Source organism: Suncus etruscus, chromosome 2 (assembly GCF_024139225.1).
Source record: "Suncus etruscus isolate mSunEtr1 chromosome 2, mSunEtr1.pri.cur, whole genome shotgun sequence".
NCBI lineage: Eukaryota > Metazoa > Chordata > Mammalia > Eulipotyphla > Soricidae > Suncus > Suncus etruscus.
Window position 1 is genome coordinate 5,891,750 of NC_064849.1, and position 21,378 is coordinate 5,913,127.

The 21,378-nt window shown below is 59.3% G+C and overlaps 2 protein-coding genes across 6 annotated transcripts; one reads left to right on the forward strand and one right to left on the reverse strand.

The window, feature by feature from the left end:
* The first annotated feature begins 256 nt into the window (after positions 1-256).
* On the forward strand, positions 257-20,357 carry MAPK8IP3 (mitogen-activated protein kinase 8 interacting protein 3). 5 transcript variants are annotated; one of them, XM_049768069.1, is made up of 33 exons: positions 257-754; positions 4,271-4,391; positions 5,921-5,991; positions 6,150-6,241; positions 7,209-7,232; positions 7,651-7,693; positions 9,406-9,652; positions 9,723-9,825; positions 9,935-10,053; positions 12,227-12,238; positions 12,722-12,739; positions 13,310-13,367; positions 13,457-13,609; positions 14,275-14,356; positions 14,484-14,614; positions 14,744-14,800; positions 14,877-15,044; positions 15,434-15,560; positions 15,650-15,745; positions 15,834-15,989; positions 16,284-16,449; positions 17,154-17,336; positions 17,419-17,608; positions 17,690-17,800; positions 17,869-17,949; positions 18,025-18,092; positions 18,170-18,318; positions 18,394-18,565; positions 18,634-18,747; positions 18,831-18,869; positions 18,983-19,162; positions 19,247-19,390; positions 19,482-20,357. In XM_049768069.1, exons 1-33 carry the CDS (start codon positions 437-439, stop codon positions 19,601-19,603), a joined length of 3,915 nt encoding a protein of 1,304 aa, XP_049624026.1. In that variant the 5' UTR covers positions 257-436; the 3' UTR covers positions 19,604-20,357. The 5 variants fall into 5 exon arrangements, with proteins under 5 accessions (XP_049624026.1, XP_049624027.1, XP_049624029.1 ...); XM_049768072.1 differs by lacking the exon at positions 12,722-12,739 and having other exon boundaries at positions 258-754; XM_049768070.1 differs by lacking the exons at positions 12,227-12,238; positions 12,722-12,739 and having other exon boundaries at positions 9,935-10,049; positions 13,276-13,367.
* Positions 20,339-21,354, reverse strand: NME3 (NME/NM23 nucleoside diphosphate kinase 3). Its single transcript, XM_049768103.1, has 5 exons — positions 21,242-21,354; positions 21,026-21,156; positions 20,850-20,951; positions 20,650-20,762; positions 20,339-20,561 (listed from the first exon to the last, which is right to left on the reverse strand). Exons 1-5 carry the CDS (start codon positions 21,285-21,287, stop codon positions 20,444-20,446), a joined length of 510 nt encoding a protein of 169 aa, XP_049624060.1. The 5' UTR covers positions 21,288-21,354; the 3' UTR covers positions 20,339-20,443.
* Positions 21,355-21,378: the final 24 nt, after the last annotated feature.

The window sequence follows — 21,378 nt, forward strand, 5'->3', positions numbered from 1 at the left end:
GCCGGCCGGCGGCTGAGTGACGGGCCCGGGACTGCGGAGGGCGGGACTTCCGGCCGGCGGCCGAGTGACGGGCCCTGCCCCACCTGCAGACGGGCGGAGCTTAAGAGTGTTGATTGACGGGCATTGGCCCCGCCCCATCCCTGGGCGTGCGGGACTTCCGGCCGCTGACTGACGGGCGCTGCCCCACCTGCAGACGGGCGGAGCTTACAGACGTTGAGTGACGGACGCTGGCCCCGCCCACCTGAGGACGGGCGGGCGGGACTTCCGGCCGCTGAGTGACAGTCTTGACAGGCGGCGGCGGCGGAGGCGACAGTGGCCGCGGCGGAGGCGACGCGCCGGGGCCTGCGGACATCGGAAGCGGGGACGCCGGGCGGGCCGGCCTGCGGGAGCCGCGCTGGCGGCGGCGGTGGCAGCGGCGACGGCGGCGGCGGCGACGATGATGGAGATCCAGATGGACGAGGGCGGCGGCGTGGTGGTGTACCAGGATGACTACTGCTCCGGCTCGGTCATGTCGGAGCGGGTGTCGGGCCTGGCGGGCTCCATCTACCGCGAGTTCGAGCGCCTTATCCACTGCTACGACGAGGAGGTGGTCAAGGAGCTCATGCCGCTCGTGGTCAACGTGCTGGAGAACCTGGACTCGGTGCTCAGCGAGAACCAGGAGCACGAGGTGGAGCTGGAGCTGCTGCGGGAGGACAACGAGCAGCTGCTCACCCAGTACGAGCGCGAGAAGGCGCTGCGCAAGCAGGCGGAGGAGGTGAGGCGAGGCGGGGGGGGGGGGATCCCGCGCCCCAAGCCCCCTTCCAAGCCCCGCGCTGAGATGGATCCTGAGCCCCATCCCAAGCCCCAAACCCCAAACCCCGCTCGGGGTGACCTGAAGCCCCGCCCCGCGCCCCGCCCGGTCCCCAACGACGCCCTGCCCGAGGCCCCGCCCTCCGCCCCTCCCAATGCCCCCCAACATCCTTTCTCCCCACCCCCCTCGCCTGCTCTAGCCCGGGGCCTCCCGGGACTCAGCAGCGAGCGACCCGTTGCGAACTCCCCTTTCCCTCCAGACCTCGGGCCCCTCCTCGCAGACCCCGTTGTTGTTGCTGCTTTTCTGCTTTTGTGTTTCCGAGAACCGCTGCTCTTACCGCTGGTTTCATCCCTGTGGGTTGGGGAGCGTTGGGGTGCGACTCTGTACTTAGAAACGCAGAAATGGGGCTGCAGAGATGAACTGTTGGGGTGATGCTTGTTAGGTGATGCTTGTAGGTGACCGCCCCTGGAGAGTGAAGAGGATGGACTGGTGCTGCCCTATGGGGAACCTGCTCTGGGGAGTTCACGGGGGCTTGTGTGGGTCACGATAGTGTGTAAGGGGTTGTGCAAAAGTGTGTAGGACTGTGCAACTTTCCATAGCTCCCATCTGCCCCGGTCCAGTGCCGTTGGCCAGATGATGATGATGGCTCTACCTAATGTGGGCACTCCGGGCACTGGGCTCAGCAGGGATGTGATACTCCCCACCCATCCACCCCCACACAGAGGCATATGGTTGTCGCAGGTCTGTGGCTTTTGTCTGGGTCGAGTCTGGTGTGCTGATGAAATGCTCGTGCCTTGGGGATCTTAACATTGGCAGTCTAGGGACTTAGTGCCCCTTGTTGGCATCACTCTCCTCAGAGCTCAGCTCAAGGATGTGGGATTGAGGACAGGCACTAAAGGGGCCCCGGCAGGCCAAGTGCACTGCGCTGGGCTGGGCTGGAGGAGTAGGGCTGGCCTGGTCTCTCGTGCCTGGCTGCCTTGTGCCTGGCAGGGTCTGTGAAAGAGATGCTTCCTTTAGTTCTGAATGGGATGGGATGAGAGCGAAAGTCTGAAAAATTGGCCCAAGCTCAAGCATGGGCTCAGTGGCACCTGCCCAGACCTTGAGCACTCACCTCTGAGCTTTCCAACCTGACAGAAAATCTGGCTTGGCCCCTTCGTGTGGGTGATGGCTGTGGAGCTCAAGTGAGGGGGGAGCAGCAGGGCCCAGACTGGAGCCCCGAGCCCTGGACCTGTGGGTGCAGATTAAGGGCAGCAGCTGCCCTTGGTCCTGATGGGTGAGGTCAGATGACCCTGCTGAGGCGCTTTTGTTTGCCCAGGATGGCCCTGAGGCTTCTGTGTCTTTGAAGGCACTGGCTGTGCCAAGGAAGCCCAGAGCTAAGTAGGTCTTTTATGGCTTCTGGGAGTCCTGCTGTGCTCTCCCTTCTGACTGTGCTCTGCCCTCTGGAGAAGCTCGAGGTTGGAATGGGACTGGAGGCTGTTTCGGAGTCATCACGACATGGTTGATGTAGCTGCTCAGTCGTGACTAGTGGTCATCGCCTGCCCTTAGGAACCATGGTGGGCCTGAGACGTTGACCAGAGGTGCTGGTGTAGTGGTTGAATGGCCAGTTCCACCTCCAGCACCATACAGACCTGCCCCACAGCCTCCAGGAGTGACCCTTGCACATCTCTGGGGAGGCCTGGAAGAGCCACGGTAGTGCCCATCGCAGGTCCTTGCCACGCCCAGAGCCTCTGACGGCAGCGACTGCCCAGATTCGCTTCTTCCCGGTTATGCAACATGATCCCTCTCCTGGGCCTGCTTGTTCCTGAGAGGCTCTGAGCCCCAATCCTGATTCCCCATCTGGGCTAGAATGTGACTGGTCCCTTGCTCACATTCAGATTGGGAGACAGGGGCCAGAGAGATAGCATGGAGGTAAGGCGTTTGCCTTTCATGCAGAAGGATGGTGGTTCGAATCCCGGCATCCCATATGGTCCCCTGTGCCTGCCAGGGGCGATTTCTGAGCCTAAAGCCAGGAGTAACCCCTGAGCACTGCCAGGTGTGACCCAAAAACCAAAAACAAAACAAAAAAAAAAAAACAGGAACTGGAATGTCCATCTTATAGTAGCCTTTGAGTCCATTCCAAGCCCCCAGGTGACCTCTGTTAGCCGGCCAGGTGCTGCTTGTTTATTCTGTACAACCCCACCCATGTTCACCTGCTTTCCCTGGACTCAGCCTCATGTCTGTTCACTGAGGCAAGCCCCAGTCCCATCAAACTGCTATGCAGTGTTGGGCTGGTGACAGCTGCTCTGCGATCACCCCAAACCTGCATCTGCCATTGAGGCACCTCAGCCACTGCTCCCTGGTGCCCCTCTTCACTGCTGTCACTACCTTCCAGGTGTTGGGTCCCTCTGTTGATGGAGCGGCCACTCCCGGGCTCTCACCCACCCAGGTTGTTACAGTGTTCTGCACATTGGACGTCTGCATAAGTTCTGAGACTTGTCTTTGCTAGGAAGTTGCGGGCTGCCCCACTCCTGCACACTGATTTTTCTTTTCTTTCTGTTTTTGGGGCACACCTGGTGGCACTTAGGGGTTACTCCTGGCTCTGCGCTCAGAAATTGCTCCTGGCAGCTCGGGGGACCATAATGAATGCTGGGAATTGAATCCGGGTCCATCCCGGGTTGGCTGTGTACAAGGCAAACACCCTACTGCTGTGCTGTCTCTCTGGCCTCCCTCCACAGTGTTTCTGGCCCCACTTCACCTCTTCCATGTTCGTGGGAGCCACTATTGCTCCGAGATCTGAGAGCTCTTCTCTCACTGAGGAACGAGCGTCTGTAGAAATCCGCTGGGTCAGAGACAGTTAATTGGGCAGGGCTTTTGTGTTGCACATGGCTGACCTGGGTTCAGTCTCCAGCAATCCATATAGTCCCTCAAGCATTGTCAGGAATGAGTCCTTAAGCACTGCTAATTGGTGGCCCACAAAAGAAAATTTGCTAAAAGAACTGTACATGGAAAGAACCCAAAGTGAGAGCCGGAGAGATAGTGCAGGGGTTAAGGCAATCGCCCCATTTCCATCCCTGACACATGAGCCCTGCCAGGAATAAGCCCTGAGTAAGTTCCGTGTGGCCCCAAATAAAGATGGAGAGAGCTGCTGCTGCCTTTTCTGGAAGGCCCCAGCCCTGCACCTCTGTTTCTCACTTCCCAGGAAGGTAGAGCCAGGACCAGCTGGAGAGGCAAAAGTGCTCTCAAAGGTTCTCTCAGGGGCTCAGGGGAGGCAGGAAATGTGGTCCCAGTCCCTAGCAAGGTGATGTTGAGACCATTCCTGCGTGAAGCTCTTCTGTGTCCTTGTCGCTTGGGGTCTCATTGCTCTGACTCGGGTTCTGATTCAGGCCATGCTCACAATGCTGAGAGGTGTAGTGTGATTCGCTGGGCCAGGGTGCTATCCCACATGCATCCCCATCTGTACTTGTACCCGCTGACGATGCTCCTCCATCTCTGCATTTGCAGAAGTTCATTGAGTTTGAAGATGCTCTGGAACAGGAGAAGAAAGAGCTGCAGCTGCAGGTGGAGCACTTTGAGGTCCAGACACGGCAGCTGGAGCTCAAGGCCAGAAACTCTGCAGACCAGAGTAAGTTACTACTGAGAGGGGCCGGGCGGTGGCACTAGAGGTAAGGTGCCTGCCTTGACTGTGCTAGCCTTGGATGGACCGCGGTTTGATCCCCCGGTGTCCCATATGGTCCCCCAAGCCAGGAGCGACTTCTGAGCGCATAGCCAGGAGTAACCCCTGAGCGTTACCGGGTGTGGCCCAAAAACCAAAAAAAAAAAGTTACTACTGAGACCTCTGCTATGTGTGCACCGTGCCCTCGGGGCTGCCCTGATGAAGGTTTCTGCCTCAGCTTTCAGGGGCTGATCAAGCATCTTTCCTTCTCTGAAGCCTGTTCAGACTCTCATCCAAGTTACAACCACGGCATGACCCTGTCTGTCTCCTTCTTCCCTTCACCCTCCTTCCCTTTCTCCCTCTGTCTTTCATCTATTCCTCCTTCCCTTCCTATCTCCATCCTCCTTCATCTCTCCCTCCTTCCTCCCTTTCTTCCTCTGTCTTCCTCCCTTCCTCATCTTTCTTCCTCCTTTCTCCCTCCACTCCTCCACCCTCCTCCCCTCTCATATCTTCCTCCTTCCTCCCTCCTCCCTTCTCCTTTCCACCTTCTCTCTTCCCTCTCCCTTCTTATCTCCTTCACCTACTTTCTCTCTTCCATTTCTGGCCCATACATGGTGATGACAGGGCAGTTCCTGCCTCTGTGCTTCAGGGTCACTCTTGGGTACAACCAGGTTTGTGCTGAGTCCATGCTCTTTCCTGAGTCAGTTTCTTGCTTCTCCGGTTTGAAGTATGACAGTTGGGGGCCCCATTTGCCACTTTACTTGTTAACGGGGCAGCAGATACCTTCACTTTGACAAGATCGATGAGGTTGGGAGAAGGTCTGCTGGAGCATGGGTGGCATGGTAGTTTGCAAGGTGGATTTCAACTTAGAACCCCCTACACTGACTCATATCTCAAAGCCTGAGCCGGATAGGTCACTCAAAGGCTCAGTGCTCAGGATTTGCAGGCAGAGGCCCAAGTTCCATGTCCTGAGTGTTGCCAACAGCAATTCTTGAGCATGGAACCCTGAGCTGCCCTTGAGCTCCACCTGCATCGCCCCATCCCCAACCCTGCCCCAGCAGAAGGAGAGGCTGAGCCTTGGTCTTGCCTCTGCCAACAGGGCCTCAGATGAGGGTCCCCATACCCAGTGAGTGAGCCCCCTCAAGCCCACTGACCTACACAGAGGTTCTCCTTCCTGAAACCTGCCCATCCTCCTGCCTTTGTCAGGACAAGACCAGCTACAATTGCAGGACGGACCCTCCACTCTATCCCACAGCATGAGGCTTCCAGAGCCTGAGCATGACACAGGCTTGGGCCAGGCTGGCTCTGCACAGTGGGGCCCTGGGCTCTGTCCCAGCTCAAAGAAAGAACACACTGAAGGAAACTGAACCAACTCAGGGGTTCAGGGGCAGTGCCATTCACCCGTGCAGCTGAGACACTTGTCAGAGATGGTCAGAGTATGGGGGTGAACCAGGGCCCTGCAAGCCTGTGCAGTGCCTGAGTGTCAGTTTGTCTTTCAGTTTCCCGGCTGGAAGAGCGTGAGTCAGAGATGAAGAAGGAGTATAATGCCCTGCACCAGCGACATACTGAGGTGGGCTGCGCTTGGGCTCGGGGTGGGGTGGGTGGGTGGCAGTCTCAGCTGCCAGGACAGAGCAGGGTGGGCCTGTAGCAGGTCCCCTCCCACACGCTTCCACCCTGCCCGAGACTGATGGACCCCAGTATGGTGCCTTACCTGGGTCCCCCTCACAGATGATCCAGACGTACGTGGAGCACATTGAGAGGTCCAAGATGCAGCAGATCGGTAGCAGTAGTCAGGCTGAGAGCAGTGTGCCTGGTAGGAGGTAGGTGCCTCGGTGCTACCTTGTGCCTGTTTGTCATGGGCTGGCCTATCAGTAAAGAGCGCCTCTGCCCCCGTGAGCTTGGCCCTGCAGGCGCTTCAGCCCCAATTACCCAAGCCTTTGGCCAGTTTCTAATACCACCTTGCTGGCCCCTGAGTCCTCTGGGCTTAGAGTCTTGGCTGGAAGTCATTCTTTTTCTTGGGGGGAGGGGGGCTGGGCCACAACCAGGCTCTGGACATTATGGCATGCCAGGGATCAAACCTAGGTCTGTCTAGGTCGGCTGCATGCAAGGCAAACACCCTACCACTGTGCTGTCGCTCCAATCCCCTGGAAGTCATTCTTGAGTGTACAGGAAGGCCCTGTGTCCCACCACAGCTAGTCCCCAAGATGCCCTGAGCCTGGTACCCCATCAAGCTCCCAGGGAGGCCAGAGAGTGCGGGGTGGGATTTGTGGTATTCTTGGCCTTGGTCCTGAGGATGTGAAGCCTCACTGTTGAGGCTATCCATGGGTGCTGCTGCACCCCCACATGGAGGGGGCCCACCTGCCTGCAGCCCCTCTTCTGTGGACACCTCTGTTGCCATGCGGAAGTCCCTTCGGTTCACACCACTCCCTCCCCCGAAGCCTCAGCTCTGTCATCTGCTGCATGAGTGAATTTGCAGCACTCAGGGTGGTTGGGACAGCTAGACTGAGTCCGCGTGCCTGTGGACTTGTGCTGTACGTGCTCCTGCCCCTCATGTGAGGAGGCTCTGTTCTGTGGTGCTGTGGATTGGCCCCTCCCCAACCACACTGGGGGTTCTTGTGCTGTATCGGGGGGCCCTGCTGGGGTCTATGCTGGGCCTACTCCATTGGGGTGAGATTGTGGGTGAGCACCTGGGCAGGTGGGCAACCTTCCGAGACTAACTGTCCTCCTGCGTGTTTGGCGCCATCACTGTGGCTGTCCCTGCTCTGTGTGAACCCGACTCCTGTCCAGCCCTCGCCAGTCATGGAGGAAAAGGTAAAGCTACAGCTGGGAATGGTTGTTCCGTTCACCAAGCGTGTTTCCTGTCCCTCGGGCCAGCGTCCCTGGGCAGTGGGCCCTGGGGGGACCTGTTGGATGGAGCCGGCAGAGGCTGGGTTGGGGGTAGCAGACCATTGGGGCTCTGCTCTTTAGCTGAGCCCTTCATGTCTGCAGTGCCTGTAGGTCCCGCCTGCCCCACCCACCTCCCACTTGCCCCTCACAGCCAGTCATGCCTCATCTCTTGTCACTCATGGAGGCTTCTGAGCTCAGGGCAAGGACCATCTGTGAGAGCCTGCAGTAGCTCCAGGGTGAAACAGGGTCCTGGGGCTGGGTTTCATCCAGCGGAGAGCTTGGCCATCACTGTGGAAACATCCATTACCCAAGCTGCGTCTCACTCCTATCCTTGTCCCACCAGCAGGAAGGAGCGCCCCACGTCTCTGCCACTGGCTGACAGCATGGTATGTGCTGGGAGGAACTGGGCCAGGTGTCTCCTGCCTCTGCTAGACATCCCCCAAGGGATGGGGGCTGGAAGGATCCCTCCTCTCCCCCAGGGCACCTGCATCCCAGCTAAGCCAGTTTTCCTGAGGAGCCTGCTCTGGTTGCCTTCCTAGCAGGTCCCTCTGTGAATGTGGGATGTACCCAGACACCAAGGGAGGGGCCTCCATCCAGTCTTGCTCCAGGGAATCTGCATGTAGGCTCCATGGGGCATCAGGGGTTCTAGCAGCTCACAGCTGGAAGGGGCCATATCTCTGGAGCACCCAACTGTGTGGGGGCAGCAGGGCTGCATGGCCACCAGCTTCCACCTTTGCTTGGGGGCTTCATCTCTGTGGTCTCCCTGCCTGCTCGAGGGCTGGCACTGGGTGCTGAGGTCGGACCCGGCTCTTCTCTGGCTGCCTGGTTCTCACTCGGCCACTCACACTGACCCTGACACTGACTGACTCTGACTGACTCTCACTCACCTGCCCACAGGCCCTGGAAGCGCAACAGAGGCTCATTGCCCCCTGCTGCCCTGGGCCGCCCACTGTACCGCACTGTCTTCTCTCTCCTCTCTCTTCTTTCTCTCTGTGCCTGGGTCTGTTTGATTTGATTTTTTTGTGTTGAAGTTACGTTGAAGTTCGTTTTATTTTGCATTCTCAGTTTCCAGGTTTTTCTAATGTCTTCATTTTTGTTGTGTGTCGTTGCGTTTATGTGCTGTATTTTCAGTGTTGTAAGCACACAGTGTGGCCCTCATGGTGAGGAATGACGCTAAGAGTTTGGGTTCTTTGCATTTGGAGGTCTGCTCGCGTGGTGTTTTGAGGTTGAGAGGTTTGCTGTAGGTAAGTGGTGGCAGGACAGCGTGACTGTGGGGTCCCAGGGACCCTCAGAAAACGCATGGCCACAGCGTGGGAGACAGGCTGAGACAGGGCTGCCACAGAGGGTGACGTCACTTCCCTGCAGCCGCATCCTTGGCTGATCCTGCCCACGGTACACAGACTGGTTTCGTGGTAGCTACACATGTCCTCAGTGTCCTTCAAGGACTTATCACCAGGCAGAGAAGTCCCCCAAGAGGAGAACCCATACTATGAGTGTGCTGAATGGGCAAGGGTTTTGAGAGCCTGGGCCGAGGCCAGAAACACCTTCCCAGGGTACATAGCTTCCATGACCTGAGAGAGGCAGCACCTCAGCCCCAGGCTAGGACCCAGGGATGCTCCCCCAAGAGGAGCCACAGCCCAGAGGCCACCGGAAGATTTGGGGGTGCTGCCTGACATCAGGTATTGCAGAGCCCTGGGCCTCTTTCCCGTCACTCAGCTCCGTGGGAGCAGACCACAGGGACCTTGTGAGCCTGCTCCAGCTCCAGTCATTTCTGACAGCCACTGGACAGCCCCTCCAGGACACCGAGGGTCCCTCCTGTGTGCGGGGCAGACTACACCACAGGCCATAAGGCACATGAAGCCTCACACAGCCTGGGCACATTCCCTTCCATGCAATCTACTGTGCTAGCGACTCACTCCGAATGACTGGGAGGGTGCCTAGTCATGGGTAGCCTGGGCTGTCCTGTGGGCTGGAGTTGTAGCTGGCCTGGACCCCTGGGGGGGCCATGAGCAATGTGAGCGGGCAGGGACATGGCTAGGCCAGGTTACAGTTGTGCCAAGTGTGGGGCCCAGGACACCTTGTCTGTATTTGGCCCTAGTGTCCACAAGATGAGATGTCCGAGTCGGGCCAGTCCTCGGCCGCCGCCACGCCCAGCACCACAGGCACCAAGTCCAACACCCCTACTTCTTCTGTGCCCTCGGCCGCTGCCACCCCCCTGCATGAGAGTCTACAGCCCCTGGAGAACCTTGGGGCAGGCCCCCAGCATGGCCAGCGGGCCCGAGAGAAGTGCAACAGCCGTAACATGGAAGTGCAAGTCACGCAGGAGATGCGAAACGTCAGCATAGGTACTTCCCGGGGACACAGAGGGCTTAGAGTGGGTCGATGTGCAGCCGCTGAACCTTCCTCTGGTCATAGGTATGGGCAGCAGTGATGAGTGGTCTGATGTCCAGGACGTCACCGACTCTACCCCGGAGCTGGACATGGGCCGGGAGCCCCGCCTGGACCGCATGGGCAACAGGTAGGGGCAAGCATGGGTGCCTGTGTTCACCATAGGAGCCAGGGGAACCCAAAGCTCAGGCAGTGGTGGGCAGCACTGATACCCACTCATCTCCACCTCATGCTCACAGCCCCACCCAGGGTATCGTGAACAAGGCCTTCGGCATCAACACTGACTCCCTCTACCACGAGCTGTCCACCGCAGGCTCCGAGGTTATCGGGGATGTGGACGAAGGAGCTGACCTGCTGGGTAAGTGGCTAGGGCGCCATCCCTAGAATGAAATTCCCTTTCATGCCTTTCATGCTCCCACCATCCCTGCTTCCCCATTCTGGACTTTCTCGGGGTAGAAGGGCTAGGGCCCATGGGCTCCCCTTTTAAGACTTGTAACTGGGGGGCCGGAGAGATAGCATGGAGGTAAGGCATTTGCCTTTCATGCAGAAGGTCATCGGTTCGAATCCCGGCGTCCCATATGGTCTCCCGTGCCTGCCAGGAGCAATTTCTGATCATGGAGCCAGGAATAACCCCTGAGCACTGCCGGGTGTGACCCAAAAACCACAAAAAAAAAAAAAAAAAAAAAAAAAAAGACTTGTAACTGGGCGCTTTCTGCTGGCTGCCTAGTAGTCCAGGAACACGGCAGCAATGAGCACTGTCAGGACACTTGTGTCTCAGGTCAGAGAAAGTAGTGTAGCTTTTTCTCCCATCCCAGTCAATATGTGACAGGGCACTTACAAGTAGCCTGTGGAGTGCAGGCCAAGCGGAAAGAGGCCACAGATAGGGCCTCTCTACTTGCCTCCCAGGCCACCCTGAGCCCCACCAGGAGTGGTCCTGAGAGCAGAGCCAGAGGAAGCTCTGAGCACCTCTGGGTGTGGCTCTAAAGTTAAAAGAGGAAAAGACAAACATTGATATTTAGAAAAGGTGGGGGTTACTATGGATCCTGATATGCTTCTGCTCCTTTCTTGTATTCGTCTTGGGGCTACCCAGAGATGCTCAGGGATCACTCCTGGTGGCATTCTTTGCCTGGTTTCCCCAACAGCCATAGATAAGGTTCATGGCTATCGGGGCCTTTATTGGGGTAATGAAATGGATCATGGTCGTGGGATTTTGGAACTGCCTGGCGGATGAGCAGGCTCAGAATGAGCCCCCAGAGGGCTGATCTCGTTGGGGCCTTTGTCCCCACTACGGGTTGGGGGTGGCTCCATCCCCTGTCCTCAGCCTGGGTGACTAGTCAGGTTCTGGGGGTGTCCCCTCATGTCCCACTGTGTCCTGGTCTGTGTAGGTGCTTCCCACATTGGGATGCCAGGGAAGTGAGGTACCCTGGGATGTCAGGCTGACTCTGGAAATAAGGATCGCATTTATGGGGACCTGCTGCCTGCTCCTGAAAGCTCACAGCAGATCCCCTAGAGTCAGGCACTGCCATGGGGACATGAAGCACAAGACTAGAAGGAGAGCCCTGCACTGGGCGACCCCTCTGAGGGGAGATTGGCACTGACCAATGCTCTTTGCCTGCCTCAAGAGGTGGGATTGAGGGGCCGGAGAGATAGCATGGAGGTAAGGCGTTTGCCTTTCATGCAGGAGGTCATCGGTTCGAATCCCGGCGCCCCATATGGTCCCCTGTGCCTGCCAGGAGCAATTTCTGAGCCTGGAGCCAGGAATAACCCCTGAGCACTGCCAGGTGTGACCCAAAAAAAAAAAAAAAGAGGTGGGATTGTTTTTTCCCTGTGGTGGACTGAGAGCTGACTAAGCAGGGGGCCTAAGTGCCCTTCAGCTGGGTGCCCACATGCTTGTTGGATCTGAACCCCCAAAACCTGGAATGCTGAAGTGCCTCTTGAGAGTCAGCAGATCCAGCTTTGCTAGGGCCTGGTTGCTGGCTGTGGGGTGGGAAAAGGCATGTGGGGAGCAGGGAGAAAAGGGGAGTCTACAGTTCAGACCCTTAGGTGAGCTGTGGATCTTTACTTTAAGCTTGTTCCTTTAGTGTGAAATCCGCCTTCTCCCACACGGGAGCAGATGGACTCACACCTCTTCCTCTGCCTTCCTGTGGTTGGGTCAGTCCTGGTATGGTCCTCGGAGGGATCCCTAATGGTGACTTGCGAGGGTTGGCATGGCCACACACTTGGCACCATACCCACCACTACATACACATGCACCACACACATCCCACACCACACATCCCATACACCTCACCATTCACTCTCCGCACCGAGCCACACACACTGCTCTCCCCAGTTCCACACCTTCCATACCCCTTGACCTGTGGCGTGTGGGGTGGGAGAGCCTGTGTGTTTGTCTCTCTATTTCTCTCCCTCTCATGGAACCAATGTCCCCTGGGCTCTCTTGACTAAGAAGATCCTTGTCTTGTTGCTTTCAGTCACCAATTGACTTTGTTGCTTCCTTCCCGTCTCTTTGCCCCGCTGGACATACACAGGGGAGTTCTCAGGTACGTATCCCCTTTTCTGTGGCCTGTGGACCCACAGTCAGGGCCGAGGGTGGCACCCTGGCACTCCTGCTGGCTGTGTCCCACCAAAGTCCACCTGGCCACCCTGGCCCATGCTTCTGTGCTGCTGCCCCTGCCCGCCCTGTCTAGCCCAGCCCATGGAGGTTGAGAGCCCACAGGTTGGACACATACTGGATAGCCACAGTCTTGGTTCTCTGTCCAGGGCCTTTGAGCCTTCTCCTTGGGGCACACCCCTCTCTGGCCTGCAGCTTACCTGGCCCCAGGAGATGCTGACCTTGGTCTCACCGCATGTTCTGTGCTCTTGGCCTCCCCTGGACAGAGCTTTGGAGCAGGACTGCCCCATTCCCTCTCCTGCCCCTCGCCCAGCAGAAAGAAACCCGACCCTACTGCTACTCCTGGCTTAACGCGCTTGTTTTCTTTCCTCCCGCTGCTCGCCCTTTCCCGCGGGACTGGCACACCCCGCAGTGCGCGATGACTTTTTTGGTAAGGCCACAGCCCCTCCTGCCACTGCCCCAGCTGGCTGTGTCCGCTCGTGTCCTCTCCCGCTGCCCGCTGGGGTCTGTATAATGGGGTGAGGGTGCAGGGGTTGGTTTCTAGCAACCTCCTGGTTGCCCTGGGCAGCCTCACATAGGCCCGGGCCCCTCTGGAGCTGGACTTGGCCTCTGGCCTATGTGAGGGTGACCAGGGTAGGACAGAGACAGACAGGGAGGCCTCCCTACTCCAGGGCTTTTGGTTGTGGGCTTGGAAGCACCACCCCAGTGATTGCCCAGCTGATTGCCCCAGCCATGGGGCCTGGTACCATGCGAGTACCCACTTGGGCTGGGGTCTGACTGAGAAAGAACCTGCCCCTGAGTTCCCTGGGTGGCTGTGGGCCTGGAACCCACTGGAGAGAGGCCCGGAATGTGTGCAGGGTGAGCCCTAGCCCTGCCCGGCCCTCCAGAGACCTCACTGGTAGCAGAATGGGGTGGGGACACCCAGTCCAGCCTTTCGGGGTAGCTGGCCTGTACTCACCCCAGGACATGAAGCAGGTCACACTGGGACCTTTACTTTCAGGGATGGGCAAGGAAGTGGGGAACCTGCTGCTGGAGAACTCCCAGCTCCTCGAAACCAAGTAAGCACCAGGGTCCCTGCCTGTGACGGGGTTGTTCTCAGCCCATTCTCTGTAGCTAATCCACGCCCTATCTTTCTGCCCTGCCAAAGAAATGCTCTGAACGTGGTGAAAAACGACCTGATTGCCAAAGTGGACCAGCTGTCGGGGGAGCAGGAGGCGCTGAAGGGAGATCTGGAAGCTGCCAAGCAGACCAAACTCAGGCTAGAGACCCGCATCAAGGACCTGGAGGAGGAGCTGAGGCGGTGTGGGCCCAGGGACGGGGCTCTGGGTGGGGTTGGGGCTCCTGTTCCTCTGACAATATTCAACTTCCCAGGTTTTATTTCATTGTCCTTGGCTCCAAGTCTCTCCCCGCCCTCCAATCTCCAACTTCCCTAAACTCAGGAGAACCCCTTGCCCCAGGAGAGAGGAGGGATTGTGCCCTCTTTAATAACTGCTCTACAGGGAGGGCCCTGGGTCCCCTTCCCAGCACATTTTTACTTGGTGTGGTCTGCAATGCCTTACCCCGCGTCACCTCATTCTCCCAGATTTGCACCCAGGTCTGGAGCTAGAACCAGACCTGCTTCTGGGAGCCACATGGAGTGGGCCTACCCCTTCCAGGCGTTTCTTGTTTTAGTCCTGCAGAGGAGGGTGGGGGTGGAAAGAGGGTCATACCTGGTCATGCTTGGATCTTACTTATTCCTGGCACTGTGTTCAAGAATCCCCCACTAGGTTCAGGAGACCATATGGGTTGCTGGTAATCGAAACTGGGCCAGCAAAATGCACAGCCAGTGCCCTCCTTGCTGTCCTGTCTCTGACCCTCCCTGATTCTATGGATACGAGTGCCACCTGGCATGGGCATCGGGCTTCAGGGTGTGTGGGCAGGGCTGTGAGTGCAGCCTCAGGGCTAGTGTCTGTCTGTGTCCTTTAGGGTCAAGTCTGAGGCCATCATTGCCCGCCGAGAGCCCAGAGAAGAGGTGGAGGACGTCAGCGGCCCCCTCTGCACAGAACTGGTTTGTTCCCCGTGACCAGTAGGCGAGCCCTATAGTACTGAAGGGGAGTGTTTGAGGCTACCGAAGAAAGGGTTTGCGATCCCACATGAATGTCATTCAGGTCCATGTGTGGTGCCTCTCCCTGCAGGACAAGATCCCCATGGCCCAGCGGCGCCGCTTCACCCGAGTGGAGATGGCCCGTGTGTTAATGGAACGCAATCAGTACAAGGAGCGACTGATGGAGCTGCAAGAGGCCGTACGGTGGACCGAGATGATCAGGTACTCCACCTTCACTGCTGGGAGGGCCTCTGATAAACTGTGCCCAGCATACTCATGCAAGGGGATAGACCAGGACAAGCAGGATGTGACCAGTTGGAGACCAAAAGGACCATCCCTCTCTGTTCACAGGGCATCCCGTGAGCACCCCTCTGTCCAGGAGAAGAAGAAGTCCACCATCTGGCAGTTGTGAGTCAGGTCTCTGGGGAATATGGGCTGGGAGGGATCTCTTGAGCTCCCCTCACCTCCAGGGTTCTGTCCGCAGCTTCAGCCGCCTCTTCAGCTCCTCCTCCAGCCCCCCGCCAGCCAAACGATCCTACCCCTCCATGAACATCCATTACAAGTCTCCCACCACAGCCGGCTTCAGCCAGCGCCGCAGCCACGTCATGTGCCAGATCCCTGGCAGCCGCCCCCTGGAGTTCTTCCCCGACGAGTGAGTGTGCTTAACCCAGAAGGAGGTGGGTTGAGGGATAAGCATTCCCGAAGCCCCCTGCCCTGCCTCAGACCCTGACTATGGAAGAACTGCTGTCCACTGGGACAGTCTCCATAGGTTTCAGTTTTGAAACCAGGACTTGGCCCCAGGCAGGAGTGAATTGTCTGTGTCAGGAGCCAATGGAAACTTCCCTGGAGGAACCCAGGGGAGGGAAGGCTGGATATGGGGCTTCTGTCGACTTAGAGCACAGGCACCGGGAATGGGCCAGGTGCTGGGAGAGACCATCACCCTCTGGTGGGGCAAAGCAGAGACAAGGGAGTCGTGGATAAGCGCCATGGAACACAGGGCTCGCTGCCAGAGCCACTGGTGAGCCGTGTCTCCTTGTCCAGTGACTGCACGTCCACGGCCAGGAGAGAGCAGAAGCGAGAGCAGTACCGCCAGGTGCGCGAACATGTGCGCAATGACGACGGCCGCCTGCAGGCCTGTGGCTGGAGCCTGCCCGCCAAGTACAAGCAGGTGGGCGGTGCCTCTTTCCTGCCTCAACACTGACAAAACGCGCAGCCAGGCACTGCCCCAACCCTCTTATCTCTGCCTTATGATTGTAGCTGAGTCCCAACGGAGGCCAGGAAGACACAAGGATGAAGAACGTGCCTGTCCCAGTGTACTGCCGCCCACTGGTGGAGAAAGACCCCACCATGAAGGTGAGGCCGCCACAGTGGAAGGAGCCGAGTGGCTGTGGCAGCTGGGGTCCCAGCTCCGAGCCACTCAGGGCCACTCATGTTTTCTCAGCTGTGGTGCGCTGCGGGCGTCAACTTGAGTGGGTGGAAGCCCGTTGAGGAGGATCCTGGGAGCGTGGTCAAGCCCATGCCAGGCCGAGACCCTCTGACCTGCGACCGGGAAGTGGAAGGAGAGCCTAAGAGTAACCACACGTCCCCTGAGAAGAAGGTGAGGGGACCTGCAGGGGACTTAACACATCAGGCCAGCCCGGCTCCTGGGGCATGTCTGCTGGGGAACGGTAGAGGCAGGGCATCCAGTCTCTGGCCTCCTGTCACAGTTCCCAAGCTGCCTCAAGGGCCCATTGCTTTTGCCAGGAGCATTGCCTGGAGGACTGTGTACAGGGGCACCAGGAGGCCTTGGAGCTGCCCCTGGGCTCAGCATCCCAATGGGAGTTGGGACAGGATGGCCACAGGCCGGTCCTGGGAGCTGGCCACCACAGCTTCGGTCTCTCAACTGACACAGGCAAAGGAGCCACCTGAAGCAGACGCCACCTCGAGCCGTGTGTGGGTGCTCACCAGCACCCTGACCACCAGCAAAGTGGTGATCGTGGATGCCAACCAGCCAGGCACAGTGGTAGACCAGTTCACCGTGTGCAATGCGCACGTGCTCTGTGTCTGCAGCATCCCTGGTAAGGGGAGGTTGGGCGGGCAGGAGCAGCTGCTGAGGTCCTGGGCTCAAGGGCTCATAGCCTGGAGTAACCCCTGAGCATCACTGGGTGTGGCCCAAAAGCCAAAATAAACACCATATTTGCCGGCGTATAAGACCACCCTTCAACCCATGAAAAACTTCCTAAAAGTCGGGAGTCATATTATATGCTGGTATACAGCATCTGAAACTTGTTCCAGCTTCAGGGATGAGTGATCCGCACCCCTCTTACTTTTAAGAAGTAACTTTTAAGACTTTTAGGAAGTTTTTCATGGGTTGAAGGGTCATCTTATGTGCCAGCAAATACATAAATAAATAAATAAATAAATAAATAAATAAATAAATAAATAAATAAATAGAAGGGTGCCATGGGTAGACACCGGGCCCCCTCTCAGGGTATGGCTGGTGGGGTCGTCCTCCAAGGAGAGGATGCCGAGACCCCAGAGGACACTCCACTAGTAGCTGGGTCGGGGCACAGGTCCCTGGGAGGTGGGCATGGAGGGGACCAGTGGTCAAGTCAGGGTTGCACAGGTTGCCAGCGGGACTGCCCCCAGCTGTAGAGCTGGTGTTGGCCAAGGCTTGTTACTCTATCCCCTAGGCAGAGCAGCCAGAGCCTCCCACAATGCTTGATGGGTGGTGGGGGGAGCCTATATTTGGAGCCTCCACATTGTCGGCTACTCCCCACAGCGGCCAGTGATGGCGACTACCCTCCTGGAGAGATCTTTCTGGATGGGGACATAAATCCTGAGGGGTCAAGCACTGATGGTGTGCTGGCTGGCATCACGCTGGTGGGCTGTGCCACTCGCTGCAACGCGCCCCACAGCAGCTGTTCATCCCGAGGGGGCACCCCAGTACTGGACAAAGGTGAGGGTGAGTCCCGCGCTGCACTGGGTGCCCCTTTGCTGCTTTGCTGTCCTCCCCACACCAATGACAAAGGTGCCTGACTTCACAGGGGAGGTGGCTGCTGTTGCCAACGGGAAGGTTAACCCCTCTCAGTCCACGGAAGAGGCCACGGAGGCCACGGAGGTGCCAGACTCGGGACCAAATAAGCCAGAGGTGGCTGCGGTACGGCCGGGGCCCCTCACAGAGCACGTGTTCACAGACCCGGCCCCCAGTCCGACCCCCAGCACCCAGCCTGGCAGGTGGGTCCCAGAGGAGAGTGAGGAAGGGGCGAGGGGATGGCATACTGGGTCAGATTTGCCAGGGCCTCATTCCTCCCACAGTGAAAGTGCACAAGAGGCAGAAGCAAGCGAGGGCCAGCCGGAGCCCAACACAGACCTCACTGGGGCCAGCAGCGCAGCGCCTACCATGTGGCTGGGCGCCCAGAATGGCTGGTAGGTGCAGGTTTGTGGGGGCTGCACAGGCACCTGGGGAGCAGCCTCCCACCAGGCTTCTCCCGCAGGCTCTACGTGCACTCAGCTGTAGCCAACTGGAAGAAGTGTTTGCACTCCATCAAGCTCAAGGACTCGGTGCTGAGCCTGGTGTATGTATAAGCCAGCTTAGGTAGGCGTTGGGTGGGATGGGGGCAACAGATCTGGTCTCACCTGTAATCTTTCAGGCACGTGAAAGGGCGAGTGCTGGTGGCCCTGGCGGACGGCACTCTGGCCATCTTCCACCGGGGGGAAGGTGAGCAGGGCACAGAGAGCAGGGGGGTGGCATCAGGGTACCAGCAGTCAGAGGCCTGAGCAGCATGGCTCCTGCAGATGGCCAGTGGGACCTGAGCAACTACCACCTGCTGGACCTGGGCCACCCGCACCACTCCATCCGCTGCATGGCTGTGGTGCACGACCGTGTGTGGTGCGGCTACAAGAACAAGGTGCACGTCGTGCAGCCCAAGACTATGCAGATCGAGGTGAGGCCAGTCCCGGGCCGGGCTGTGGCAGGTGGGGGTGCCCCATGACTGCGTCTGAGCCTGGTGCCCCCACAGAAGTCCTTTGATGCACACCCACGGCGGGAGAGCCAGGTGCGGCAGCTGGCATGGATCGGAGATGGGGTGTGGGTGTCCATCCGGCTGGACTCAACCCTGCGGCTCTACCATGCTCATACACATCAGCACCTGCAGGACGTGGACATCGAGCCCTACGTCAGCAAGATGCTAGGTAAAGGGAGTCCCATTGGGGCGGGCGCAGTAGGCCTAGCCCTGCTCACCTGCCACGTCCCCCCATAGGCACGGGCAAGCTGGGCTTCTCCTTTGTGCGCATCACGGCCCTGCTCATCGCGGGCAACCGCCTCTGGGTTGGCACCGGCAATGGCGTGGTCATCTCTATCCCGCTAACTGAGAGTGAGTGGCCCTACATGGGAAGGGCAGGGCAGGCCACTAGGATGGCATGTCCTGGGCCTAATTCTACCCTCTTCTCCATCCAGCTGTAGTTCTGCACCGAGGCCAGCTCTTGGGACTCCGAGGTAAGGCCGCATCTTACTGTCCGGGCGCTTCTCCCTCTATCCCAGGCCTGCCTGGACCTTCTTCCCATCCTCCCACTCAGCGTCCCCTCAGCAACCTCTCTGCCCACCTCCAGCCAACAAGACCTCCCCCACCTCTGGAGAGGGCGCCCGACCCGGGGGCGTCATCCATGTGTATGGGGAAGACAGCAATGACAAGATGGCCAGCACCTTCATCCCCTACTGCTCTATGGCCCAGGCCCAGCTCTGCTTCCACGGACACCGCGATGCTGTCAAGTTCTTTGTCTCTGTCCCAGGTGAGGGTGGGGCACTCCCTCACTCCCGTGGCATTGCCCCATCACCCTCCAGCAGCCTTCACTGGGGTCCCGGTATGCCCACAGGAAACGTATTGGCCACCCTCAATGGCAGCGTGCTAGACAGCCCATCCGAAAACCCGGGGCCAGCTGCTGCTGAGGCTGAGGGCCAGAGAATGAAGAACGCCCTGGTGCTCAGCGGTGGGGAGGGCTATATCGACTTCCGCATCGGTGAGTGCCCCACAGGCCCTGTGCAACAGCTCCTGCAGTCACCATCACCCACGCCAACGTGACTGCACTGCGCTGCTCACTCTATCTCTAGGTGATGGGGAAGACGACGAGACGGAGGAGAGTGCAGGGGCTGTGGGCCAGGTGAAACACATGTTGTCCAAGGCCGAGCGCAGTCACGTCATTGTGTGGCAGGTCACCTACAGCCCCGAGTGAGCCCTACGTGTACATATGACCTGCTCCCAGCCGCCCGCCTGCCTGCTCCCTAACCTCTCAACTTGCAGCTTTCACCATAAGGCCCATCTGGCCACAGCCACAATGGGGTCCAGCTGGGGAGGGGGGGGTTGCACCTGTAATGGGGGAACTTTTCGGGAACTCTGCCAGCACCTCCTGGCCAGCACCCAGGCCAAAGTCCTCCAGACCCAGGGGTAGGCAGAAGCAGAGCTGGCCAGGGCGCCCTTAAGTGTCCACTGCTTGCCGGGGTCCCAGGCCAGGAGATAGAACCTGGCCCCGCACCTTCCCGCCTTGAACACAGGCTGCCTGCTACTCCCCTATCCTGTGCCCGGGACTCCCCCAGCAGGGGCTGGCCTGGAAGCCCCCAAGTGTAGGATTCACCAGGCTCAGGGAGGGACTTGATGCCCTCGAGGAGAACAGCTCATGCTACTAAGTGCCATGGCCTGGTGGCACCGCTGCTCCTGGTGCCCGGGAGGCAGCCAGGCACACAGCTGGTATGGTAGTTGTGGCCCCTGATGGAAGGAGCACAAGACAGCACTCCTGCCCTTGGTTCACCTCCCCGGAGAAGCATAAATCTGGTTGGCTGCGGCTACAGCTGCAGCTCCTCTCCACTGTGACAACCGTCTGCCCTACTGTCCCGGGGACTGGGGGCTGGCCTCAGGCTTTGGCCCTGCAAGTGACCCGCTCTGCTCCATGTAATAAACGTCCTCACACAGACCTGTCTCCCAGCACGGCACCAGGCTTTTCGGTTTATTTGGGGGGGACGAGTGGGGTGTGGGGTACGGGGCGCGTCGGCTCCGGGCTGGGCACCAGGTCGATTTCCTACTCGTACAGCCAGTGGCTGGCACTGTCATCCCAGCACAGCAGCTCATCGCTGTGGAACCAGAGCTGGATCTCCCGCCGGGCGCTCTCCACCGAGTCACTGCCGTGAATCACATTCCTGTGCCAGTAAGGGTCTGGTGAGAGCGGGCGGCCCGGGGGCTGGTTCTCCCGCGCTCACACCGGCCGGATGGGCCTGGGTCTCTTACTTGCCGATCTCAATGCAGAGGTCCCCCCGGATGGTGCCCGGCGGCGAGTCCGCAGGGTCCGTGGCCCCGATGAGTGCCCGGGAGGCCCGAACGACGTCCAGCCCCTGCCACACCTGGGGGGAGGGGGTCAGCGCGGGCCTAGGCAACCCCCGAAACGTGACACCGTGGCCGCGAAGGCCGGAGCCGTCCCAACCACTCACCATGGCCACGACGGGCCCGGAGCCCATGTACTTGACCAGGCGGCCGTAGAAGGGGCGCTCGCGCAGCTCCGCGTAGTGCTCGCGCAGCAGCTCCTCCGAGGCCTGCGGAGGGAGGGGACAGCTGCGGCGCCGGCCCGCGCCCCGCCCCGCCCCGCCCCGCCCCGCCCGACGCTCACCTGCACCAGCTTGAGCGCCACCAGCTTGAAGCCTTTGCGCTCGAAGCGCCGCATCACCTCGCCCACCAGCCGCCGCTGCACGCCGTCGGGCTTCACGGCCACGAAGGTGCTCTCGTGCACGCCGCCGCGGGCTAAGGCCGGGATGCCGTCCGACGGTCAGCCGGCCCGGCCCGGCCCGAGCCCGCCCCCGCGGCCCTCCGCCCGCCCGGCACTCACCCGCGGGGAAGAGGTTGGCGAAGAGCGTGAGCACCAGGCAGATCATGGCGCGGGCCGGGGCGCACGGCGGGGGACGATGCGGGAAGGAGCCGCGGCCGAGCCGGGGACGGGGACCGGGATGGCGCTGCGGGCGGCGG